General features: G+C 36.2%; 1 protein-coding gene across 9 annotated transcripts in view; it reads right to left on the bottom strand.

Annotated features, from left to right (window-relative positions):
• The window catches only part of DMD (dystrophin), a 1316184-nt gene that overhangs the window by 854302 nt on the left and 440711 nt on the right, over positions 1-21171 (bottom strand). For all 9 annotated transcript variants that reach the window (XM_026096811.2, XM_064497835.1, XM_064497804.1 and 6 more), the window contains exon 8: positions 2139-2320. In XM_026096811.2, the coding sequence (XP_025952596.2) occupies positions 2139-2320 (182 nt within the window). The remainder of the gene's footprint in view (positions 1-2138; positions 2321-21171) is intronic.

Below are 21171 nucleotides of genomic sequence, written 5' to 3'. Positions count from 1 at the left end.
ATCATACCAGTTTTAAACACCTTATTCAAAAGCTGCATTAATCATCACAACACATTTGATGTTAGTATAACGTAGCAGGGCTCCTGCAGATGTGCAAAGAATTTCTTTCCTGCAGTACTTAAAGGAAATCATTATTCAGTAAAATACCTGTCACTTGAAGAGTAGATTCAGAAACACAGTGTTGAATTGGAAGTGTAAACTTGAAATATATTTTTAGAGGTTAGACGAAATTAAGTCTCCACAAGAGAACTCATACTATAGTGCCAATAAACTCCTTTTCAAAAAAATAATGAAAGTGCGCCACATTATACAATATGACCTTTGGTTCTCGCACTTGTCAAAAGTTATAAAAATCTGACTACCAAAATGTTCATTAAGAGGATTGCTTAAAACAGTTTTTATTAAATTGCGGTCATTTAAAGTCTTAAAAAAACTAGAAAACCCTAAACTGATTGTTGGCATGGCACCATTTGTGATAAAATGACCAGTTGTTACCATCTAATACTCTAGGTCATATAAAGAATATTACATTTAATGTTCCTTTTCCTTCTTTCCCAAACTACAGTGATCTTCTGAAAAATATCATCATTCACTATTTCCTTTAGCAGATATGGGAGTGGGGAGAAGCAACAGAAAACTGATGGTGCTTGTTTTTCTATTAACAAACCATAGATGCAAGTTGCTAAATACAGCTTATGTTTGGTTTGTCTTTTAATATTCTTTTAAGTCAATATACTTACTATTTTCAAAAATGACTAAAAAAGGAAGCCTTTTATAATTCTAACACCACATCAGTGTTTGAATTTTATTCACTAACAATCAGCGTAAAGCCTATTTGACAGCCATGCAGAAATATACAGCAAAAAGAAACCATTTGATACGTGCTAAAAAAGCCAGAGAAAGTAAATCATCAAGATCGGGTATAAGCAAAGTGCACACACACTTTCATTCCAAGCACAAGCTTAAGAGAAAAATTTCCAAAACACATGGCAATCTTGACAGACCTGTGGAGGAACCTGCCTCCTTTTTTGGTCAGGGGATGTAACATACACAGCTTGTGTATATGCGTAACTTTTGAACCGAGGTTTAGGAGAGGATGAAGGGCCCTTGGGTACACCGACCGTGATCTATGAAGAAGAAATTAGAGGTCGAAAGAACAGGCATTTATGGATCGAAACATGGATTACAGAAGTAAAGCATTGATAGGGAAAGGAAAAGTGAAAAGGGGAAGGGAAAAGAGCAAGGGAAAAGGGGAAGGGGAAAAGCGTATCAGCAACTGTATTTTTCAAGAACAGGGTTGGTATGCAGCAGTTAAAATTGTGTGAGTATCAGAGGAAGCTTTCATTTAATCTGACATCCCATCCCGAAAACCACAAACTGTCAGGATTCAATCCCAGCAGAATATCAATACAAAGGGAAGGTTCTTTATAGTTTACCAGCAAAGGCTGAAAAACAAGTAATCTTGTAGTGAGTCCTAAATAATCAAAGCCAACATCCATCTGCTCAGTCCAAGAAGAGACTGAGCTTCCCAAAAGCAAGATACAGATTAAATTGAGAACTAGTGCACTAGGCCTAAAATCCACAAAACACTTAAGCAGAAACTGGCCGATGGCTGAGTCAAAAGCGTAACTGACAAAGCAAACAGAAATAAATGCCAGGGATTACACAAGAGCTTTCTGAGGGGACAGTTGTGAGCTGAAAACAGATGATCTCAAAATGCCATTGTAAATAAAATACTATAATAAAAAAATTAAAAACATACAGTGAGTATGCAGAAATGGCAACAGCTATTTTGTAAAATAAAAGCAAGAAGTTTCTGCATGTCTGTGTTTAAATGGAAAACCTCCCAGTTTTTGTGTTCTTTTTTGTGCGTACTTCCACAATCATAAGATCTGGTGCTACAGATGAGAAGTTAGCCCATTATTGCCCATATTTGCTTAAAAAAACACCGAGTGCAATGCAAAAAGCAGTACACAAATACAGTTCATGCAAACAAGTACAACGGACAAAGTCTCTTCACCACAGTTAAAATTATGCCTGTGCATTTTTTGCACATCTAACACCACACTTTTAGAGCAGCTAAGGAAAATAACCACTTTAGAGCAGCAAGATGAAAGTGCATAAGTGAAACAACTCACTTCTTGCGAAAAATGCTGTTGATGATGTACTTGTATGTGCTCTTCTCTAGTGACCCTTGAGTGTCGTGGCAATGTTTCCACCTCCCTGATGGCTTCCATGCTGATTTGCTGGGGCAGAACTTGGAAGAGGGAAGTCACGTACATTAAGATGGACTTCTTATCTGGACAGACAGTTGCAACATCTGGAAGGCAGATTAACATGTATCACTTCAGTTTCTACATCAGACAGTGAGCATGAGACGATAACCAATAAAGTTCATGGAGAGTTGATAGACTAATGAGCAATCTATTGTCCATGTTAATTCTCTAGAGACTAATTAGAGCTTTATAATCAGTTCCAAATTTGCATACCAATGAGAAAGAGCCAAAGTTTAAAAAGGTAATTGTTTTCTCATTCAACATGAACTTCCCTTCTATATTTCTTCTCTAGTGGAAATGCAGATACCATGCAATTTGACAGCATGACCCTCATTAGCCAGGACTAGAAATAGGAAAAGCTATACCTTCTTGCATTCTACAAATGCTGCAGTTAAAAAATAAGGACAATCTTATTTACAAAGTTGTATCTTACATGTCCTCTTAATATCGTTTAATCACTGGACTTGAAAATGATACAGGGATAAAAGAGCTTTTCAGGTTTATCTAGTGAATAGGTTCATACAAGATGTCTATAAAAGCCAACCTCTGACATAGCTGCATATCTCTTATACTCTAAGCTTCATGACAATAGAACAACTCTATTGAAAAAAATATCCATTAAGTGCTCTACTTGGACATTAGCAGTAAGTACAAGTACCTTTGCAGGAACACAAAGATGATTTCAAATTTTGCACATAGCTGTGATATACCAGCACGAAAAATGGTTGATCTAACTCAACATTTCAAGTCAATAACAATCTGTGAAAATATGTTATGTGGCAGTTCCTTCAAGCAGTTCCTTTGTTACTTGGCATTAAAATTTACCTCAGTCAGTTGAGCAAATCAAGATGTAAAGAGACAGTTGTATAAGAAATTTATCATTAATCCCGTAAGTATTTAAACGTAAGTGCTGGCAGAAACCCAAGAGCTGTGAGTTTTTACTATCATACATCTATCCTGGCCTAGAGAGTATCTCAGAACAGAAGAATTGCAATCCATATATTCTAGCAGACTAAATAATGCTACAAGGTGGCATCTCATTCTCTCTTCCTAGAATGCAGAATACATAACGGTAGACATCATATGCTAAAATCTCCACATATATTTGGAGATCAGAAAAAGCCACCTGGCCCAACATGCCCTATCAATATTTTTGATTTGGCTTTCTGATTTATCTCCGTACCTTTGCTTGATACATTACAAAAGAGAGCTGAAGATTTCGTTCTACTTAGATTTTGCTAGAAAAATGCCCCCCTTTTTTTTCTCATGATTTATTATCTCAGTGGTCATAGTATGCTCATTTTAGAATACACACGACTTTTCCAACTCAAGTCACACTACAGCCCTCTGTCTCCATAGGCTTCCCTTCTGTAGTATTATTTCAGTCCTGGAAACATTTTGCTAGCACTTTCTTCTTGTCTTTTCATTCATATTTCAATAAAGAACATTTTGTTCTCCTTGGTGTCTAGTATTAATTTATGCTTGCAAGAATATCCATGCCCTTATAAAAACAAGGGTACACACTGAAAGGGTATAAACAGAACAGTCATTAATGCCAGCAATGATTTTTCCAGTTGTTGCTCATTATTTTCCTTTTAAAAATATTCTGATAATTAAGTAAGTAAATTCCTTATCATTTGTCTACACAAATATGTCATACAATAAAGGATAGAGCTTGCAAAAAATATACATGCTGAAAATTGTTTACCCATTCTATCTGACAAATTAAAGATATATATGCAGCTACCAGAATTCATTGCCAAATAGGAAAAAATATAATTATAATTATTACATCAAAAAGTTAAGCAATCATTTTACACGGAATTTCAATCTGTGTTTGAAAATTCTTTTTTGCAGGTTCTTGAATTATCAGAGCAAGAAAGATTTCTGTTATTCTGTACTATACCTTTGCCTTCATAGTTTTTTCTCTTTGACTCCTAGTCTAATATATTCTCTTTGCCAACTGTTAGACTGATGGATATTTTAAGCCCTAACAGGTAGCTAGAAAATAAATTTGAATTTAAGCACTTTGTTGCAAGCAAATTTACCAGTTCCTTGGAAATGTGTGTCTGCTCTCAGTCCAGGGCAAATTCTGTCAAGCTAACCTATACCCTCTAAAAACTAATCCCCAAATCTCTGAAAATACAGAAAATTAAAACAACATATGTAGGCTATGTCATTACGGAGATACTGCTTTAGAAAGAAAAAAGAAACACACAAATAAGCAAGTATTCAGGGACCTTTTTCAAAAACAAGATACCTTCTTCAAAGTAAATTCAGAAGCAACAGTCTCTCAGTAGTTCCACTCGCTTTCTTGACAGCAACTAGCCAGATAGAATTTTAAAAAATAAATAAGAATAGAAACTAATTAGGCTACAAGTCAAACAAGAATTTAAAATGGGAAGTGTTTCAACCTTAAGATGAATCATATTATTAAGATGTACATCAAAGTAGTAAGTAAGTGGTTGAAAACAAATTCTCTGACTCTTGAAGACTTTGGAGAGCTCCGAAAACTATTCTAGCTTTTTAACAAGACAACAGTTACAAAAAAGTATTGGAAAAAATCCCAGAAAGAATTTTCCAGTTATTATTGAGAGGAATCTAGTACTCTTGAAGACTTTATGCTAGCAGATTAATATTCTTCAAAAGAAGATAGTGATTTTGTGGTACTCAAACTAAGCTGTTACATGAAGCATACTGTTCAGAGAACTACTTTTTGGTGTGTCTTGTTATCCATGGGCTCACTTATCTTTAGAAGCATGGTTTCCTTTAGCATCATCTATAGTAAAAGAAAAGAAATTACTTTGTACAATGCAGAGTAAGGCTCTCACTTTACATGGTCCCCTGGAAGAAATATTCTCACTCTCTGGCTATTTGGAGAGCTTTGGAGACTAGCCTGTCCAGCTGAGATCTCCAGTGAGCATCTTCCTTCTCCCTCTCCTGTTCTGCCATGCCAAACATAGTTTTGGCTAGACACTCAAATTGGGATAGTAAGGAGAAATCAAACAAAACACTTGCTGCTTCCAAGACAAAGGCTACAAAATGTGTCTGATAATATGAAGACATCAAGAGAGCTAGAACGCCAACATGAATTTTCAGGTACTATGTCATTTTTTTCATCCAGAGCTGCAGCTACTTGGCTTACAATCTGACAAGAGCAAGAAGAACAAAACTTTAAACAGTAAAAGAAACAGCAGCCTCCGTCTAAGCGCTGCTGCCTGCAAAGGGGATATTACAGGCTTTATTCAGAAAGAATTTGCACTATAAAAGTTCACTAAGGCTTGATTTTTATAAGTAAATTTTGTTCATTTTCCAGTGGACAAAATGTCAAGTCTCCACAATTTACTTTGGTTTGGTTGTTTGTTCAGGATTGGTGACTACAACAAACCTGCAATGCTCTGAAACTGGATGCAGGGCCAAAAAAAAAAAAAAAAAAAGTAAAAGTCAAACCTTTCTAAAAGTGATCCACTAGCCAATTTTTATAAGCCTGGTATTTCACAAGTTTTTTGTCCTTGCCACCTTATGTTCTGGCAACAAGCAATTCTCTGCCAATACAGGCAGTTCTAGTGGAAAGAAGCACTTTGCAGAAACTGAAAGTGAGGATAATACAAAACAGCTAAAAAATCTCCGTATTAAAAAGTGCTGTGTGGGCCTACCAACAACAAAATCCAGAATTTCATAATACAGTGTTACATTATGTATACACAGCCCTGCGCACACACAGAGTCTAAATAAAATTAACTAAAATTAATACAATTATGAGCATTTGTCCAAATATAGCTTCCCATTTTCAAAGATGTTTTATACAACATGTCTACTCTACAAATAATATACCCATTCTTATTTCTGTATATTTTGCTTTCTCAAAGCTATGAACAAATAACAGCTCCGACACTATCTGCACTGGTTCCACTGTTCTTGACATCAAATTAGTAGCAAAATCATTTTGAAAGAAGAAACGTATTAGCAGAAAATTTATATTACTGTACATAAATTACCAAAGTGATTTCTTTAAATTTTAGAAACAAATTCTGAAATATACTTTGCCTTATATAGTGCTGAGTAGCAACATAAGACTTGAGCCCTCTAAATGCAAGAAATCCATAGCCCTCAGAAGAGAGATGCAGGATTTTCAGCTAATCACAAAGCAGGAAACAGAAAAATGCAACTTATAAATTCCACACCTCACCTAATACTGTGAGCTTCCATGATGGCAATAACACAATTTTTTCCAAGTATTTTAATATTAACCGCTGTCTCTCATGAGATTTTAAAAACTGCATTACAAAAACATTGTTCACACTTCTACAACACTGAAGCAGACTCTGAAGGTTGATTTGAATTTCAGAAATAAAGATCACACAGCTTCTTTGTTCCCTGAAAAATAGAGACTGGTTTTTTTGCTCTCTCTATCAAAGGTATTTTTTATTTTAAAGCCTATTAATGACACTAACAGAACATTAACATTTATTAGAATTTCTGAAAACAACCACCTATCTTCAAATGCAGCTGTTTAGAAAGGATTTAAAAAAGAGATGCAATAGATAAACTAATCAAACAAGCTATCAGGTTTTGAGATAAGACAGAATCTAACTAATATGTAAAATACCAGTTTCAACAATGTAAATACATCACAGGAGGGACTGAGTCTTCGTATATGTTTGTACAGGAACTCCCATTGTGGCACCAATCTCAATGGGAGTATCTAAGAAGATGGTAAAGTAGAAATATCTAAAAACATAGTAATGCAAAACAGGACATAAATGACGCGAGCAATTTTAGCTAAGAAACAGTTAAAGAGAAAACAAAACTCTTTGAGTCCTCTCTCACTGGGAAGGTTGAGGACACAGAAGCAGCTGTGATGGTTCCATCATATGAGCTAATGATTCTATCTGGAAACATTTCTTAGAGACAGTCAGCATGGCAGCTCTTGGGAAAAAAGAGCAATATGCATACATCTATGTATTCCTGTGAAGTACTTCATTGTTTAGGCTTATTAACAATGTTTGGAAATAAGGCATTTATATAGCCATATTATCAAGCAGCTAAATGAATCATATTTAAGACCTTAAAACTGCTACTAACTTCAGAAGAATTAGCACCAGTATTTACTCTCCATCCATGAGAAAAAATATTTCCCTTAACATACACACAATAATGGAAGTGATGGCTCATTTTTCCCCATTTCCCATTTTTTCTCACATATACCTTAATCTAAAGATAATGAAACTCACACTCTCTAGGAAAAGATTACTTTAAAAAATGAACCAATCCAAAAACCCTAAACACTCTTATCTGTGTGGATCTGAGGAATATCTGCTTAGCCAGCAGCTTAGGGCAACACTGAAAAACCTCAGGGAAACCGAAGCAAAAATTCACTACCTAAACCACAGGAAACTTTTCCAGTTTACTGCCAGTCACAGGAGAATACCATGAATTGCTAGACAGCTTTTATAATATAAATGAATGAAAAAAACCAAGGAGTCAAAATTAGAGGACAATAGAATATTCTTAGTCTGAGAAAGATTAATTTAGAATTATATTTTCTAAAAATGCTAAGGAACACCTACACACCTTTTTGTTTACTCCAAACCCCTCAAACTTCAGTATCACAGAGTTGGACTGCCAATATTACATGCTGTTGAATTATTTGCAGAAAATACTTATAAACAATGGCAGCTTACATGTTATGCCTTCTATCCTTTCAGACTCAAAAACGATGAATTTTAAAAATATGTTCAAATGCCTATGATAATCTAACAAGGTTCACCAGCACACTTTGAATGAGCTTCCTAACAACCTGAATAACATACCCTGATCACTTTTTGACTTGGATGACCCAAAACCCCCAAATGAAATTGTATGAAACTCTATGAAACTGAAGTAGTCTTTGCAAGAAAAACAAGCAAGATTTCATTCCCAGATGTATGCATTAGATTTGGCTTAATAGAGGGATAAAAAAAAAATCTTAACATTATCTTCAAAAGTAAGAAAAAAGGGGAAAAAATTGCAATTTAGAGACCAATTTAATATTTTCTGTCACTTCTTAACAAATCGCTTTGCAGAAATTTACGTCTGACACAATCATGAGGAGTAGCTTAAACTTCCTATCACTGAGATCATCTACATTTCCTGACTGTGAAAGTATGAAACTGAATTGAACATCAAGAGACAAGTAAGATTATCAAAGAACATAAGCTGTTCTTCTTAAACATATAAAAACTTTTCTTTCAACTATCATCTAGTCCAGAAACTACATTGTTCTGCAATCTACACTGGGACAGAGATTATTCTAATGGTACTGGTCATGGAGGAACAGGAGAGGCAGTGGCCATGGCTTCTGCTGCTGACACTCAGTTGCTGTCAGTAAGCCCTCTAAGCAATAAAACCTGTACAGTCTCTAAAAGGTCAGCCAATAGAGGCTGTGTCTGTTTTTCAATCATTGACCTTTTTGATTCCTTTTTTGTTTGTTTTTTAAACTTAACTTGTAGTTATTTTCTGCTCTATTTCTGTACTCCTTCAATAGATGGCAGGTTAAACTCAAAACAAAATAAATCATTCTAAGTGATGTAGTGGCAGATTTGCAGACAGAGAAAAATGAAATAATTTATGAATTACTAGATAGCTATAAATATTAAAATCTGGTTTAAACTGATAATTCTTTACTAAAGTCCAAGAGCAGATTACTGCTGTCCTTTTTCTACAATGAGTTCTTTAGTGCATTTGCCAACTGAGGGAAGGATATTTAATTACACAGAAGTCTGTATGTTCTCAGTGTCACGGGGAGAACACAGCCCAAACTTAAACAGGAAGGCTGTACCATGCAACTCAGAGCATATTCTATTCACCACTGATACTAAGGGTTAATTGAAGTCCTCTTAGTAGAGAGATAAATAAGTGATTTAATCTGCAATCTTAAAGAGGTTTAAAGGAAAAAAAAAAGCAAGACTTGATGGCTCATGTTACTGTCAGTGACAAAGACAGACAACCAAACTATTACTCAAAACAGGACTAATCAAAAAATAATAATTATGGGAAGGCTGTCCAGTGGCCTGCATGAATAAGCATGCTGATGACAGTCTGTTGTTCTGCAGAATAAAATTTGTATCTTACAAAAGGCACCATTACTGGAAGGCACAAAATACCTACAGAGAATTAAGTAAGAGTGGAAACCTGGAAGACAGCCAAGTGGTCACCTACACACAGTGAGTGACACTGTTCATTTTATTCCTTTTTGTACATTTGAATATCCGTTCACCTAAAAGTAATATGAAACCCCCTGAAGAAAATGTCATTAAATTTTCAACAGACTTTTCCTTAAGAAAGTAAATGCAAATGTTTTAAACCTTACGATTACGACCTACAGTGTACCTTCAAAATGCTGATCACAGGAGGGTTTTGTAGGCTTTTTTGAATGATGTCACAACAAGAGTGTGAAGAAAGTCTTTTCAAAAGAGTAACACATTTGTGTTTGCCTTTGGGAATTATGAAGACAGGTCAGGATTTATGGGATTAAAGTATTGTGGAATTCAAGCATATCTGGAATCAAAACATTCAATGGCAGAGAATACCTTAAATCCATCTGAATATTTGTTCCAATTTGCTGTACGAGTATGGAGGAGTCTTAGACTGATATGCAATTGCTGTCCTAGTTGAGTGGACTTGAGGCTCTCTCTGCTTTCAAAATCTGCAAAATCATATTTCTATCTATGCTGTACAGTTAGAGTAATCCTTATTTTTCTTCAGTTTCCTTACACTGCTAGCCATTTATTCAATAACATTTTAATCTTTGCATCCTAAGCTCTATCTAGTATGAGCAGGTTCTTAGCAACAAAGACAGAGAGTCAAAGAAAATCAGTCAAACGGGCAAGGCAGTAAAACCTTACTTTGAAAAAAGTGGAGGTACATGTGTTAATATCTTTAATATACGCATAGTCCATGAATATTTTCTTAAGTCAGAAAATGTGAGGATATCAGCGGCAGTAGGTATGGCTCTGACGAATTTTCCGAGATAACAAATAAAAGGCAACATTTAATTTTCTTGTAATAAACAGTCGTACATTGTTTGGAGCTGCAGTTCACTTATTCAAAACCCTCAACTGCAAATGCAGTGAAATGAGGGGAAAAAACGAAGTAAAAAAAAAAAAAAAAAAGAATACACCCTAATATCCAGGTCATACTGAAGAGTCCTGAAAACAAAGAATGGTCAAGAGAATTATGCTGACTGACACCTAAAATTGGAAACAGTGTATGAATGGTAGCATTAGCTTGCACTCAAGCAGTAATTTTACTAAGAATATTTAGGATGGCAAGATAATGGACATATGTTTAAAAATACTGTACATTTTCTGTTTCATTTTTATAAATATTTTATCTAGAAAAGTTTTTTGACTTACACATTTCTCTCATATGAATCCCCAACAGAAGTCTACTTCCTTCTACATGAAAACTGTGACAATACTCAAAGCCTGAAAAAATATTTCTACGATAAACTTTCATAAAAAATTCTGTAGATTTTCTCCAAAAGCTAGACTGTAGTGATTCCAGCTGATCTCAAATCACCTGTTAATGCAATATCAATAATTTTTTGCCTTGTGGACAGGCTGTACTTATACACAAAGTGAAAGTATTATTGTTGCACAACTACTGTCTTAGGAAGTTCGGCTCCAACCACTACCTTATGAGGATTCCTTGTTTATCTGCTGCAAAGTAGCACACGCAGTAAATGCTTTATTGAGTCTGTAGTTGCAAGAATTGTGAGACATAATGGAAGAAATTGAGGAGCTAAATTGGTATAACCACTTCTAAAAGAAAGTATAATCAGTCAGATAAAACACGACATCAGTGCCAATTAATTAAAATGGCTAATCAAATGGACAACTCAAAATGCATAAATTAACATTTAGCCTTGTTAATTATATCTATTATAAATTCAGATGGGGTGGATAACAGCATAATAGCTTTTGATCAGACTGGTTATGAGAATTTATTTGGTATGTAAGGTATTTCATAGTCAGTAATTCTGAAAGGTAACTATGATAAAAATAAATTAGAGAATGAACTTCAGTATCTCTAAAGGTTTGATGAGTTCTTCTGGAAATAAATGCATTACTTTCATTTCACTGTAAAATCTACCATAAAAAAGAACATAAGGTAACTGAAGAATCACAATGGAAATCTAAAGAAACCAAAAAGAACTCTGAATAGACACTGAATAGAGCATTATACGTACTGGGCGGGTAATACCATGCTTTACATAAGAATGTAATAGTTCTTTTTCAAATTTAGTCAAAGGCAAGTGGAAAACATAAGTGTTTTCTACCATATAGGTTTTAAAATGAGATAGAGAGAATTAGATAAAAGTAGAAGCATTTCATCTTTTATTAATAATTTTTCCCAAAACAAAACAATACGTTACAGCTGAGTCGGAATTGTGAAATGCAGATCACAGTCTGATTCTGGACATAAGGGTGTTCAGAATCAGTACTTAGTTTGAATCTATTTTTGTAAACTGTTTTATGAAGAAATTATAATGGCATATGCTACTTTTCTTGTTTTATTAGCATATGAGTAACATAAAGAAGGATTTGCTACTTCTGTCTGAGATCTGAGGGGAAAGCTTGTTCTCCAGCACTGATGTGTTTATCTAGTAAAGGATAGGATTTCATTCTACAGATCCTATATTACTTATACACAAACAAAGACCTATGCACACATAGGTGAAAACAGATGCTGTCAGGACAGAGGAAATTCCACTGCATCTTAAAAAGGAGAGAAGCACCTCAGAACCTGCACTGATGTCTGCAGAAGTACAGGGATTCTGCTTCTACAGTACATGCCTTCCTTTTCTTCCCCTCTGAAATGGGATATTTCAGAGACCAGAACAGGGTAGTGGTCACCTGATGTTAATCTCTTGTCCTGCAACAACTACAGAGCAAAATCACACATGTTACTGCAGGTAGCTTTTACTGTTCCCCTCTTTGACCTCAACTGGTTTTTCATGGACGACTGGTTTTCTTTGAGACTCTGAGAAAAGCAAAAGGAAGAAAAACAAGAAAGAAATGACAAAGATAACTCCTTTGGATGTAAATCCAAACCATGCTATTATAATTTTTGTTTTGATTCATAAAGTAACGAAGTTTAAGGCACGTAACTTAATTTTCATGTAGAAAAACTGCTAAGTTTAGGCCAACTTTAGGTGTAAATTTGATTACAAGTATCTTTTAAAAAATAAAAAAAAAGTTTGCATGTACCATGTACAATAGTACCTCAAATTCTATTTTTTCACTAAATTAGGTCAGAGTATTGTTTATGGATGTGATATGTCCTTTTTGTATTTAATTTACCATATCTTCACAGGGTATGTAAGTTTTTTGATATCGTTATGAGAGATTAGAGAACTTTATGAACTATTAAGGTTTGGTTATGTTTTGAATACTTAAGATGAAAAAAACTCCACTATGAGGAGTTAATCTATACAAATTAAATTAACGTGTCCATTTTCAACTACAAGAAAAGGTTTCTTGCTGCCTCCTCTGGCTATATTTCTTGGTTTTTTTCACTGGATGTGTTTCTCCTGCATCTAAATGAAGACCAGACACGTAGCTAATACTGGCTTTTATTTGTGTGACTCACACATTGTCAAAATGACTAACGAAGTCATTAGAAAAGTTAACTGTAGGAGATGCAAGAAAAGCTACCTCCCCTTTAAAGATATGTTTTAGAAAATACAGATACAAATTGATCTTCAAATAGAGTTGAAGCTCAAGTGATTTGATTTTATATATGACCATAATTATTCTTACTTTAAAATGCTAAAAATTATGATGGAAGAATTTCTTGTTAATGCAGTAGGGGAAGGATTTCTAACATTTGAAGGGTTATTACTGCTGAGAATGCAGCAAATAGATTAACGTGCTGGTCTTTTTCATTAGGGTGATCATGAGGAAAATAGTCTAAAATATTTCATGCGGATAACTTTAAAAAAACGTAAGTTCTGATCAAATGGTTACTCACTGTATGCGTTTTTTCCTCCAGGAAGTTATTTAAGCATAATAGTTTCACAATTTAAGAAGAAAACCTTAAGTGTAATTATCTGAGGGAAGAGAACTGTTCACACTGGACAATAAGAACATCTCAAGCCCATACTCTAAGCCTTTTAAAACTTTCTCAGCCAGAAACATCTGCTCATGTTTTGCATAAAGGTAAGCTTCTGTTAGAATTTCTGGTATGTTATCATCCAGATAAACTGGAAAAATACATTTTGCAAATGCAAATTTTATCATCAGCAGACCTGGAACAAGGGCCATGCTGGGTCTATCAGGACACATACTGGGACGTTGTTCTGCTTGGGGGGGGCGCACTAAATTCTGTTCTCCTATCCTCTCTTCACTTCATGATCATGTTGTTAAATACAGTCAGTGCTGGTGAACGTAACTCCTGGCAACAGCATCTGTGATTGCGAGGTGGTAATCTGTTTTGAGGTAGAGTTTCCTTTACATATACATCCACATACTGTTGTGTCATCCACTTTAATATATATTTTTTAATTTTCTTAAGGAAAAAGATGCAATTAATATATTTCTGTCTTTGTCTTTTCTCCTTTACAATGTTTTCTTTAATGGTACCTTAATACGTGGTTTCTGTCTTCAAGGTATTAAAAAAAAAATAAAAGAAAAAAAAATATCATTTCAAATATTCTCTGGTGAACTAGTTACCAGATGGAACAGCTGTCAACGCGGGTGGTGGTGGGGAGGGAGCTTATACATAGGGGAAAAATAGAGATGTATTTGCTTCATCAGAATCTGAAAAGGTTCAAAATGGAGAGTTCGCCGTGAATCTCTGCCAAGGAACCATATGTGATGTGTCAAGACCATTTCAGGATGCGAATGAACACTGGAGGGACAATATGAATAAAAATGAGAACTTCTTTTGAGAAATCCAAAATAAATGTAGTTTTGTATATGACTAGGGTTGGAAAAATAGTGAAATAATCTTGAAACCAGTTCCTAAACTAAAGACTGAGTAAGAAAACAAGGTTTTAGTGGCCTTGTTTAAACAGACAGCAGAACGGGTCTTGCCTATTTTAGTCAACGTAAGCCGAATCCTAATGGATTAAAAACAAGTGTACACGACACTGGCGTGCGAGACCCTAAAGAAGAGTGAAAATGCTGAGACAGGCAAAGTTGATGGGCTAGAGAAAACAAGAATTACATGGTTCAGTTGAACCATGCTGGGTTTGAGGACATCTGTATCTATGACACCTAGTTAAAAAGTTACCTGCAAGCTGGAATAGTTGTAAATACTGCAACAACAGTGAGCCAGATCTGAGCAGGGTGCCAAGCAGTATATTGCAAGTGTGTCAAATACACATTAAAAAAACATAGCAAATCGTAAGTGTGCAATACAATATATGAAATTTATTTTGTATATTAAAAGAAAGCCATAGGTATTAAAACCTTGGCTTTTAATTACTTGACAGTTAGGGTCTAGTCATTATTATCTGGCCAGCAGAATAGCAGCATTGTAACGTGTTACTGTTTGCCTGAATGAAGAAAATCCTTCCTAATATTGTAACATTTTCTTGACTAGAGGGTTCAAGGGTCCCTGGATGATGGGAAAGGTAAATTCTTGAGGAAAAGCCTACATGGGATTCTTGAAATCAGTTTGGCAGCAATGGCTTGTTTATGCAGCCTGCTTCTGAGCTCACTGTAAACAGTTTTTCCCACATTTTTCTCAATTCAGAAGTGTAAATATTCTCCATGGTCTTTTCTCCCAGAGACAAATGGATAACATGATTTCACTATTCAGATAGATAATTCCAGGAACGATTTATGACAACAGTAGCCTAGAAGCAATTGAGAAAGAAGTGCAACCTTGTAGTAGATGGCTTTATTAAATAACACTAAGGACTTATCTACAGACGCTGCAGGAAATGCAAGAGACACCAACTGGACAGCCTTGTTCTCTGCTAGCCTTGGGCTGTTTCCATCCTTAAGCTGGAAAGACAGAGCAGGAAAACAGACTGAAAGAAGATCCCAGGAAGTTCTGGTTCCTTCTCCTTTCTCTAGTTAAAATGAGCATAACAAAACTAAACTAACCTGTCATAATCGCTTCAGAGCATAATAGATGAACAAAAATAAGCAGGGAAAAATGAGGGGAATGACTGACCACTCAAGACTGAAGAACAGCACAGAGACGTCAAGAGCTACGAGCAGGACACAATAGGGAGCCTACACTTCTGGTCAATTCAACTGCCTACAAACTTTGCCTGACCTGGTATTGGGGGTTTTGTTTTGTTTGTTTTTTAACTGCAATTCTATCCTTACTTGTCCTCTGCACTCTATGGTGACGTAATCACTCTTCTTTTTCTTCCATTTCTGGAACAGCATCTCTGTTTAAAATGGATGAAACGACAACAGTACTAATCAAATGTGTATTCATTGGAGTTTCATCTGAATGTCCACTTAGCCTACTTCTCTTTCTCGTAGCCAAATGTATAACTCCCTTCCCACTACTCTTCTTTTCACTGGGACCTTGCGACCCACTAATCCATCAGAGCACAGTGATAATCTGCTTTCTCCTGCCTCCTATTCCCTTTCTAGTATTCACCTCTTCAGGAGAAAAAGATAAAACTAATAGCATGAAAATACATTATGTTTGATTCCTCCCATAGCTTTCTTTGTAGACCTAAAGAACACAGATATCTGAGTTCTGGCAAGCTCATCATTAAAAAAGACACCTTAGCTCAAAATAATTTATAAGAATGAAATGAAAAAATGAGTTGAAAACTGATCTTAAAAATACAATTGGATAGAGATGCTCTTTAAAATAAAATACATTTTTAAAATAAAACAACTTCAATAGAGAATTTTATTAGCATTCTGAAAAGAAAGGTTTGTTAGATGGTGTCCTCCAAAACTTCTGCATGTTGATTTTAGAACTGATTTCTTTGTTTTGAACAACTAAACAAACAAACAATGATATTGGCACAGGGCTCAAACACAAACAGGATGAGAATAAGCAACATCCTTAATCACAGTAAATGGGAGCAGAACCTGGGGTTATGAATGAAGGCAGTGCTGGTCAATTTGTTTTTATCTTGATTACCCAGCACTAGTAAGAATTATCTTAATCAAAGGCAAAGAGAGGATTTAGAGGTTATTCACTAAGAAAATATACATCCTCTAAAAATTATGCAAAAGAAGAGGTCTTGACAAGGAACTAAGCATGTTCTGAGGACCTGAGCTTAGGCTTTGAAGCAAGGCTTAAAACATCTAATAAATATCTAAACACATGAAATACATTTCCAATCTTACTGGGAAATTTTCATTCCTTAAGGTGAATACAGTCTTATAGTAAATTACAAACATACTGTAAAATTAAGGTCACCTACGCCTTCTCTCACCAATTTGTATCTGTTTATTCCAAAAAGAAACACAAATAAAGAAAAACCCTGAAACTAGGAGAAAAACCAAGCAACTCTCCCTTAAACCAATTAAACACAATGCTTCTTTCTTTACAAATAATCTGGTAAACAAGAAATATAAAATTTTCCTAGTTTTGCTTAGGTAACATTTGATTTGGCTCTCTATTCAAGAGTATAATTCCTGAACCATCTTTGTCCCTGTTTGTGTAAACATATGCACCTAAACAGATAGGCAAGCCTGCCTAACACCGTAGGAAGTTAAGCCATCTCCACAAAAAGGTAGTACTCATATGAAAAATGCATCTGTGGGATTTAGGTAGAACAAACAGATACTGAAACCAGAGTCTCAGAAAATTGGCATGTTTTATAACTTGCAACATGTAGTTAGGTAATACATTTTCTGGGCCCTCTGTGCCAAAACGTGAAACATCCTGATAACTAAGAGCTTCAAATTTCTGAGTCCAGAATAACAGACTTGGAGACTGAAGCACTCAGTTTCTTTGAAGGACACATGCAGTAGTGAGAGGGTCAAGGTGGCTTTCCCACACCATTCCTCCAACTGACCCCAAGCCGACCAGAGCAAGCGGCATGAGAGCAGAAGGCACACTAAGATCTTGCCAGCTCTGCGGCATGTGCATAAAGACTGAACTGCATTTTAAATCTTTGAATAGTTACATAACAATATGAAAACTCTGTACCACCTAACTGACAAAGCTATTCAGTAGATGCAGATCCAGTGGATGCAGAACTGAGTCAAGGTACACTAGCAGAGAAACATACTGACTGCACCTCCCAAACCTTTCCAGTATACATAACCCCTACCTTTCAGTGAGACTGTTTGAGTAAGTGAATTTAAAACACCGTAGCCATGGTGTCTCAATCCACACGTAGCGAGCAAATTCTATGCCTCTAGAACTTAACCAGATTTCTGAAATCCCAGAAGGCTGAGAATATTACCCTGGTAATAAAACCTTAGGTCTCATTTACACCAGAATTTTCAGTTCAGAGGGATGCGAGGTACAACTGTAATGTGCAGAAGTACTTACTCTGTATGCAAATCTTTATGACTTCCACTGAAACTGCAATGCTAACTAGGGTATTGTTTAACACGACAACTTGCAGGAAACATACTAAATATACAACTAACACAAACATGAAATATCCTTCCAGATAATTAGAGGAACATAAAGCAAGCAGAATCAAAGAAAAATACTTATGGAAACATATGCTCTATAGAGTCTCTGTGCTCCTGGCAGATAATGAACAGTGACAATTGAGAGTGGATCATGACTGAAGCAAGTTCAAAGATCTTACAGCTCAGCTTCTTTCTGTCATGTTTATGTTCTACCATTACATCTTAAAGATTTTACCCAAATCTTACAGCTTTCTTAAGACAGCGCTGGAGAAAACATGAAAGAGGCAGATCAATATCTCTGGGTAATACTTTAAGGCAGACTGTTTTCATACGAGTCTTTTTCAATAAAATGTTAATATGCTGTTGACAGTGGTATTGTCTCATAAAATTGTCCCAACCTGTGGCGGACAGGACTTTTGCCTTAAACATTTCTTGGTACATAAGGTGCAAGCAAACCATAACCCCGAACAAGCCATCTGTTCCCGGCAGAAACAGGACTGAGCTGCTGCGACCCCTGAAATGGTCTCCCTGCGACCACCCGGGACACACCGAGCCTGCGCTGAACCAGACCACAATCGGACAGAGACTTTGGGACCTGGACTGCAAATTACTGCTGCTTAGCGCAACTTTTATAAAACTTGCTTAGCATGAGTAGCTAAATTTGCTGAAGCCTTAGGCCGCACTCCCTAGTTCAGTGAGAAAGGGCCCCAGAGCTGGTGCAGACTGGAAAGATAAGGGAGTTACAAGCAGTTTGCATTCCTATGCATCACACTCCAGGAGGGAGGATGTCAAGGCTTTGAAATAAGGCCTGCTTGGGCGCCAGGACCCTGGGAAACAAAGCCTCCTCTCACTGCTGAAACAGTGTTAATTGGGGGGGGTCTGGATTATATCCTCTTCGTCAGGACCTTGGAAGATAACACCTACTGTCACTGCTGGGGCAGTGCTAATTGCTGGAACAACACCTGTTTGTCAGGGCCCTGAGAAAGAAGGGCAGAACCCGAGAAATCAAAACACATTTGTCAGCAGAAACGGCAACAGTAAAGATAAGGGAGAAAAGCAGCCTGCCTAGGAACAACGATGAGACCCAATAGGGAGCAGGAGACCCCAGACCCCAAAATTACTATTGGTCTGAACTACCGCGTGAGGGGTGGGAAACTTAATTTGAAAAAGCTATAATTGCCCAGGGATTTCTTTGTTCGGGGTCCCTCTTCGGAGGCACCCAACTCGAGCTGTAACTACTGCACACGTGTCATTATTTAATTTGCCTTGATTTGGCTCCGAACTTTTCAGCGGGAACCTAGGGTCAGACCCTGCTCGAGTTGTAATTACTGCACGCGCATCGCTAAAATTTACACCCAGGGTGAAGAGGACCAACGGGACGCCGCTGGATCCACGGGTGGTGATATCTCTTTCTCTCTCCCCCTTTTCTCTCTCTCTCTGTCTCTCTCTCCTCCCCTTTGCCTTTCCCCACCTTTTCTTCCCACTCTGTGGAAAATAAATTTAAAAGGTTGTACGATATTTGACCGGTTTTAGCATCTTAATCTCGTCCTTGGGATCGTAATGAAACCCCCCCTCCGCCGATATTGGATCGGGACACAACCTTAGCAAGCTTCCCAACAATAAGTTATTGATTTAAGACAGAGTTTGATTTTCTGAACTATTAATTGTTTCTTTTCCTAGAGCTGCATTGGGCATTATATCAGATACAATCCAGGAGAAAATAGTGAGTGAAACATTATAATGATATCAGTTGAATGAGAATCAAAAATCCACGAGGGACTCAGAAATTTTCTATTTCTCTCTTGTATATATTCAGAGCAGTCAAATAATAAGGTAGCTGTTCTGGAAACCTTTCAGAAAACATTAAATAACTCAGGGCTCTGCAATGAAGTCTTGCACCTCTAGGTCACTTTGAATAAAATCCAAGTGGGTTTTACAACGTACAACATGTGCAGCCTACAGAGTCACAGCAGTTTCCAGACTTCTTCAGGGAACTTAAGAATAGTAAGAAATAATTAAGGAATTTAGGGTAAGGTAATTAAATTCTCTCCTTTACATCAATAATCAATGCACATATTCATGAACACTATTAAACATTTCCTTACTGGATAATGTGCACCCAAGAGTTTCAGAAGAAATGGACAAGGCTGCTTAGAAACATTAAAATTCATTCATAATTTGGATGGCATCTGATTTAATCCTGAATTACAATTTGACAAAACCAAGCATTAAGTAAAATCAAAGTAGACCACATAAAGGAGATTAATTCTTAGTTATCTAACAGAGAAAAATCACCATCCAGCAAGGCTTTCTAATAAGGTTCCAGAGAGGCCTCTACCTAGACAGATGACAGGTATATGTCACCTAAAATCCAAGCCGTAGCTCCAGCCAAAGTCAGGTTTTATGGAGTAATTTACCAAATAGAATTCTTTCATCTGAAGTATGCACAAGATCAGAAAGTGTGATCATGATACTTCAGTCTGGCCATACAGTCTATGAATCTACAGAAGAACTATGGCAATATAAAGTATAAAAAATACAGCATATAGCCAAAAATAAAACATTAGAAAGAACAAAAATATTTAATTATATATAATTAACTAAATATAGCTACTACTATTTTTTGCATTATTTGTTGATATAACAGCCAGTAATACTGATGTTTGTGATACAGTAAATTTAAGATGAATAAAAAGTGCTAAAGCACTCTGTCTTGGTGAGGGCAGAGCTTGTCCTTTGCCCTGCCATCCAAGGAAGTAACAGTAAACAAATCAGGCAGCGACACCAAAACAGACGTTAGTAAGCACCTACTGCAACAGCAAAGCTACTCTAAGAAACGACTTTTCTTTTAATCTGCAGCTTTGCTGTAGATTACATTAGAAACCTTCCATACATTTCTTTGTTGGAAGCTATCTGACAGGCTGATAATTTTTAAGCTCAGCATGCAGTTTCATAAGTTAAAGCCTTATACCTTAGCTTTAAGAACGAAGCCAACGCAGTTTTCACAATCCCTGCCTTTTAAACCTTGTTGTGCAACCTTTCCCCTTTTCTTTCAGCCAGCACTGGCAGTTATTTCAGTCCTTAAAGAGCAGATTCAGAAGCTAAGCCAGAATAAAACCAACTCAAAAAGAAAAAGAAATAAATATTTATCAACTCGTTTAGCTCCCTGAACTGTTTCACAGTGGGATAATAGGAGTACCAATGCTGAAGGAAGGAATAAAATCATGAGAGAGCTGACTGGCTTAACCGCTGTGAAACCTTCCCTATAGTTGCGCTATCAACTTCCACTTTCTGACTGAAATGAGGTTACTATGATTAAAACTGTAAAATTA

Source organism: Dromaius novaehollandiae, chromosome 1, assembly GCF_036370855.1.
Source record: "Dromaius novaehollandiae isolate bDroNov1 chromosome 1, bDroNov1.hap1, whole genome shotgun sequence".
Taxonomy (NCBI): domain Eukaryota; kingdom Metazoa; phylum Chordata; class Aves; order Casuariiformes; family Dromaiidae; genus Dromaius; species Dromaius novaehollandiae.
The sequence above is the reverse complement of the archived record's forward strand: the minus strand, read 5'-3'. Positions and strand labels throughout refer to the sequence as shown.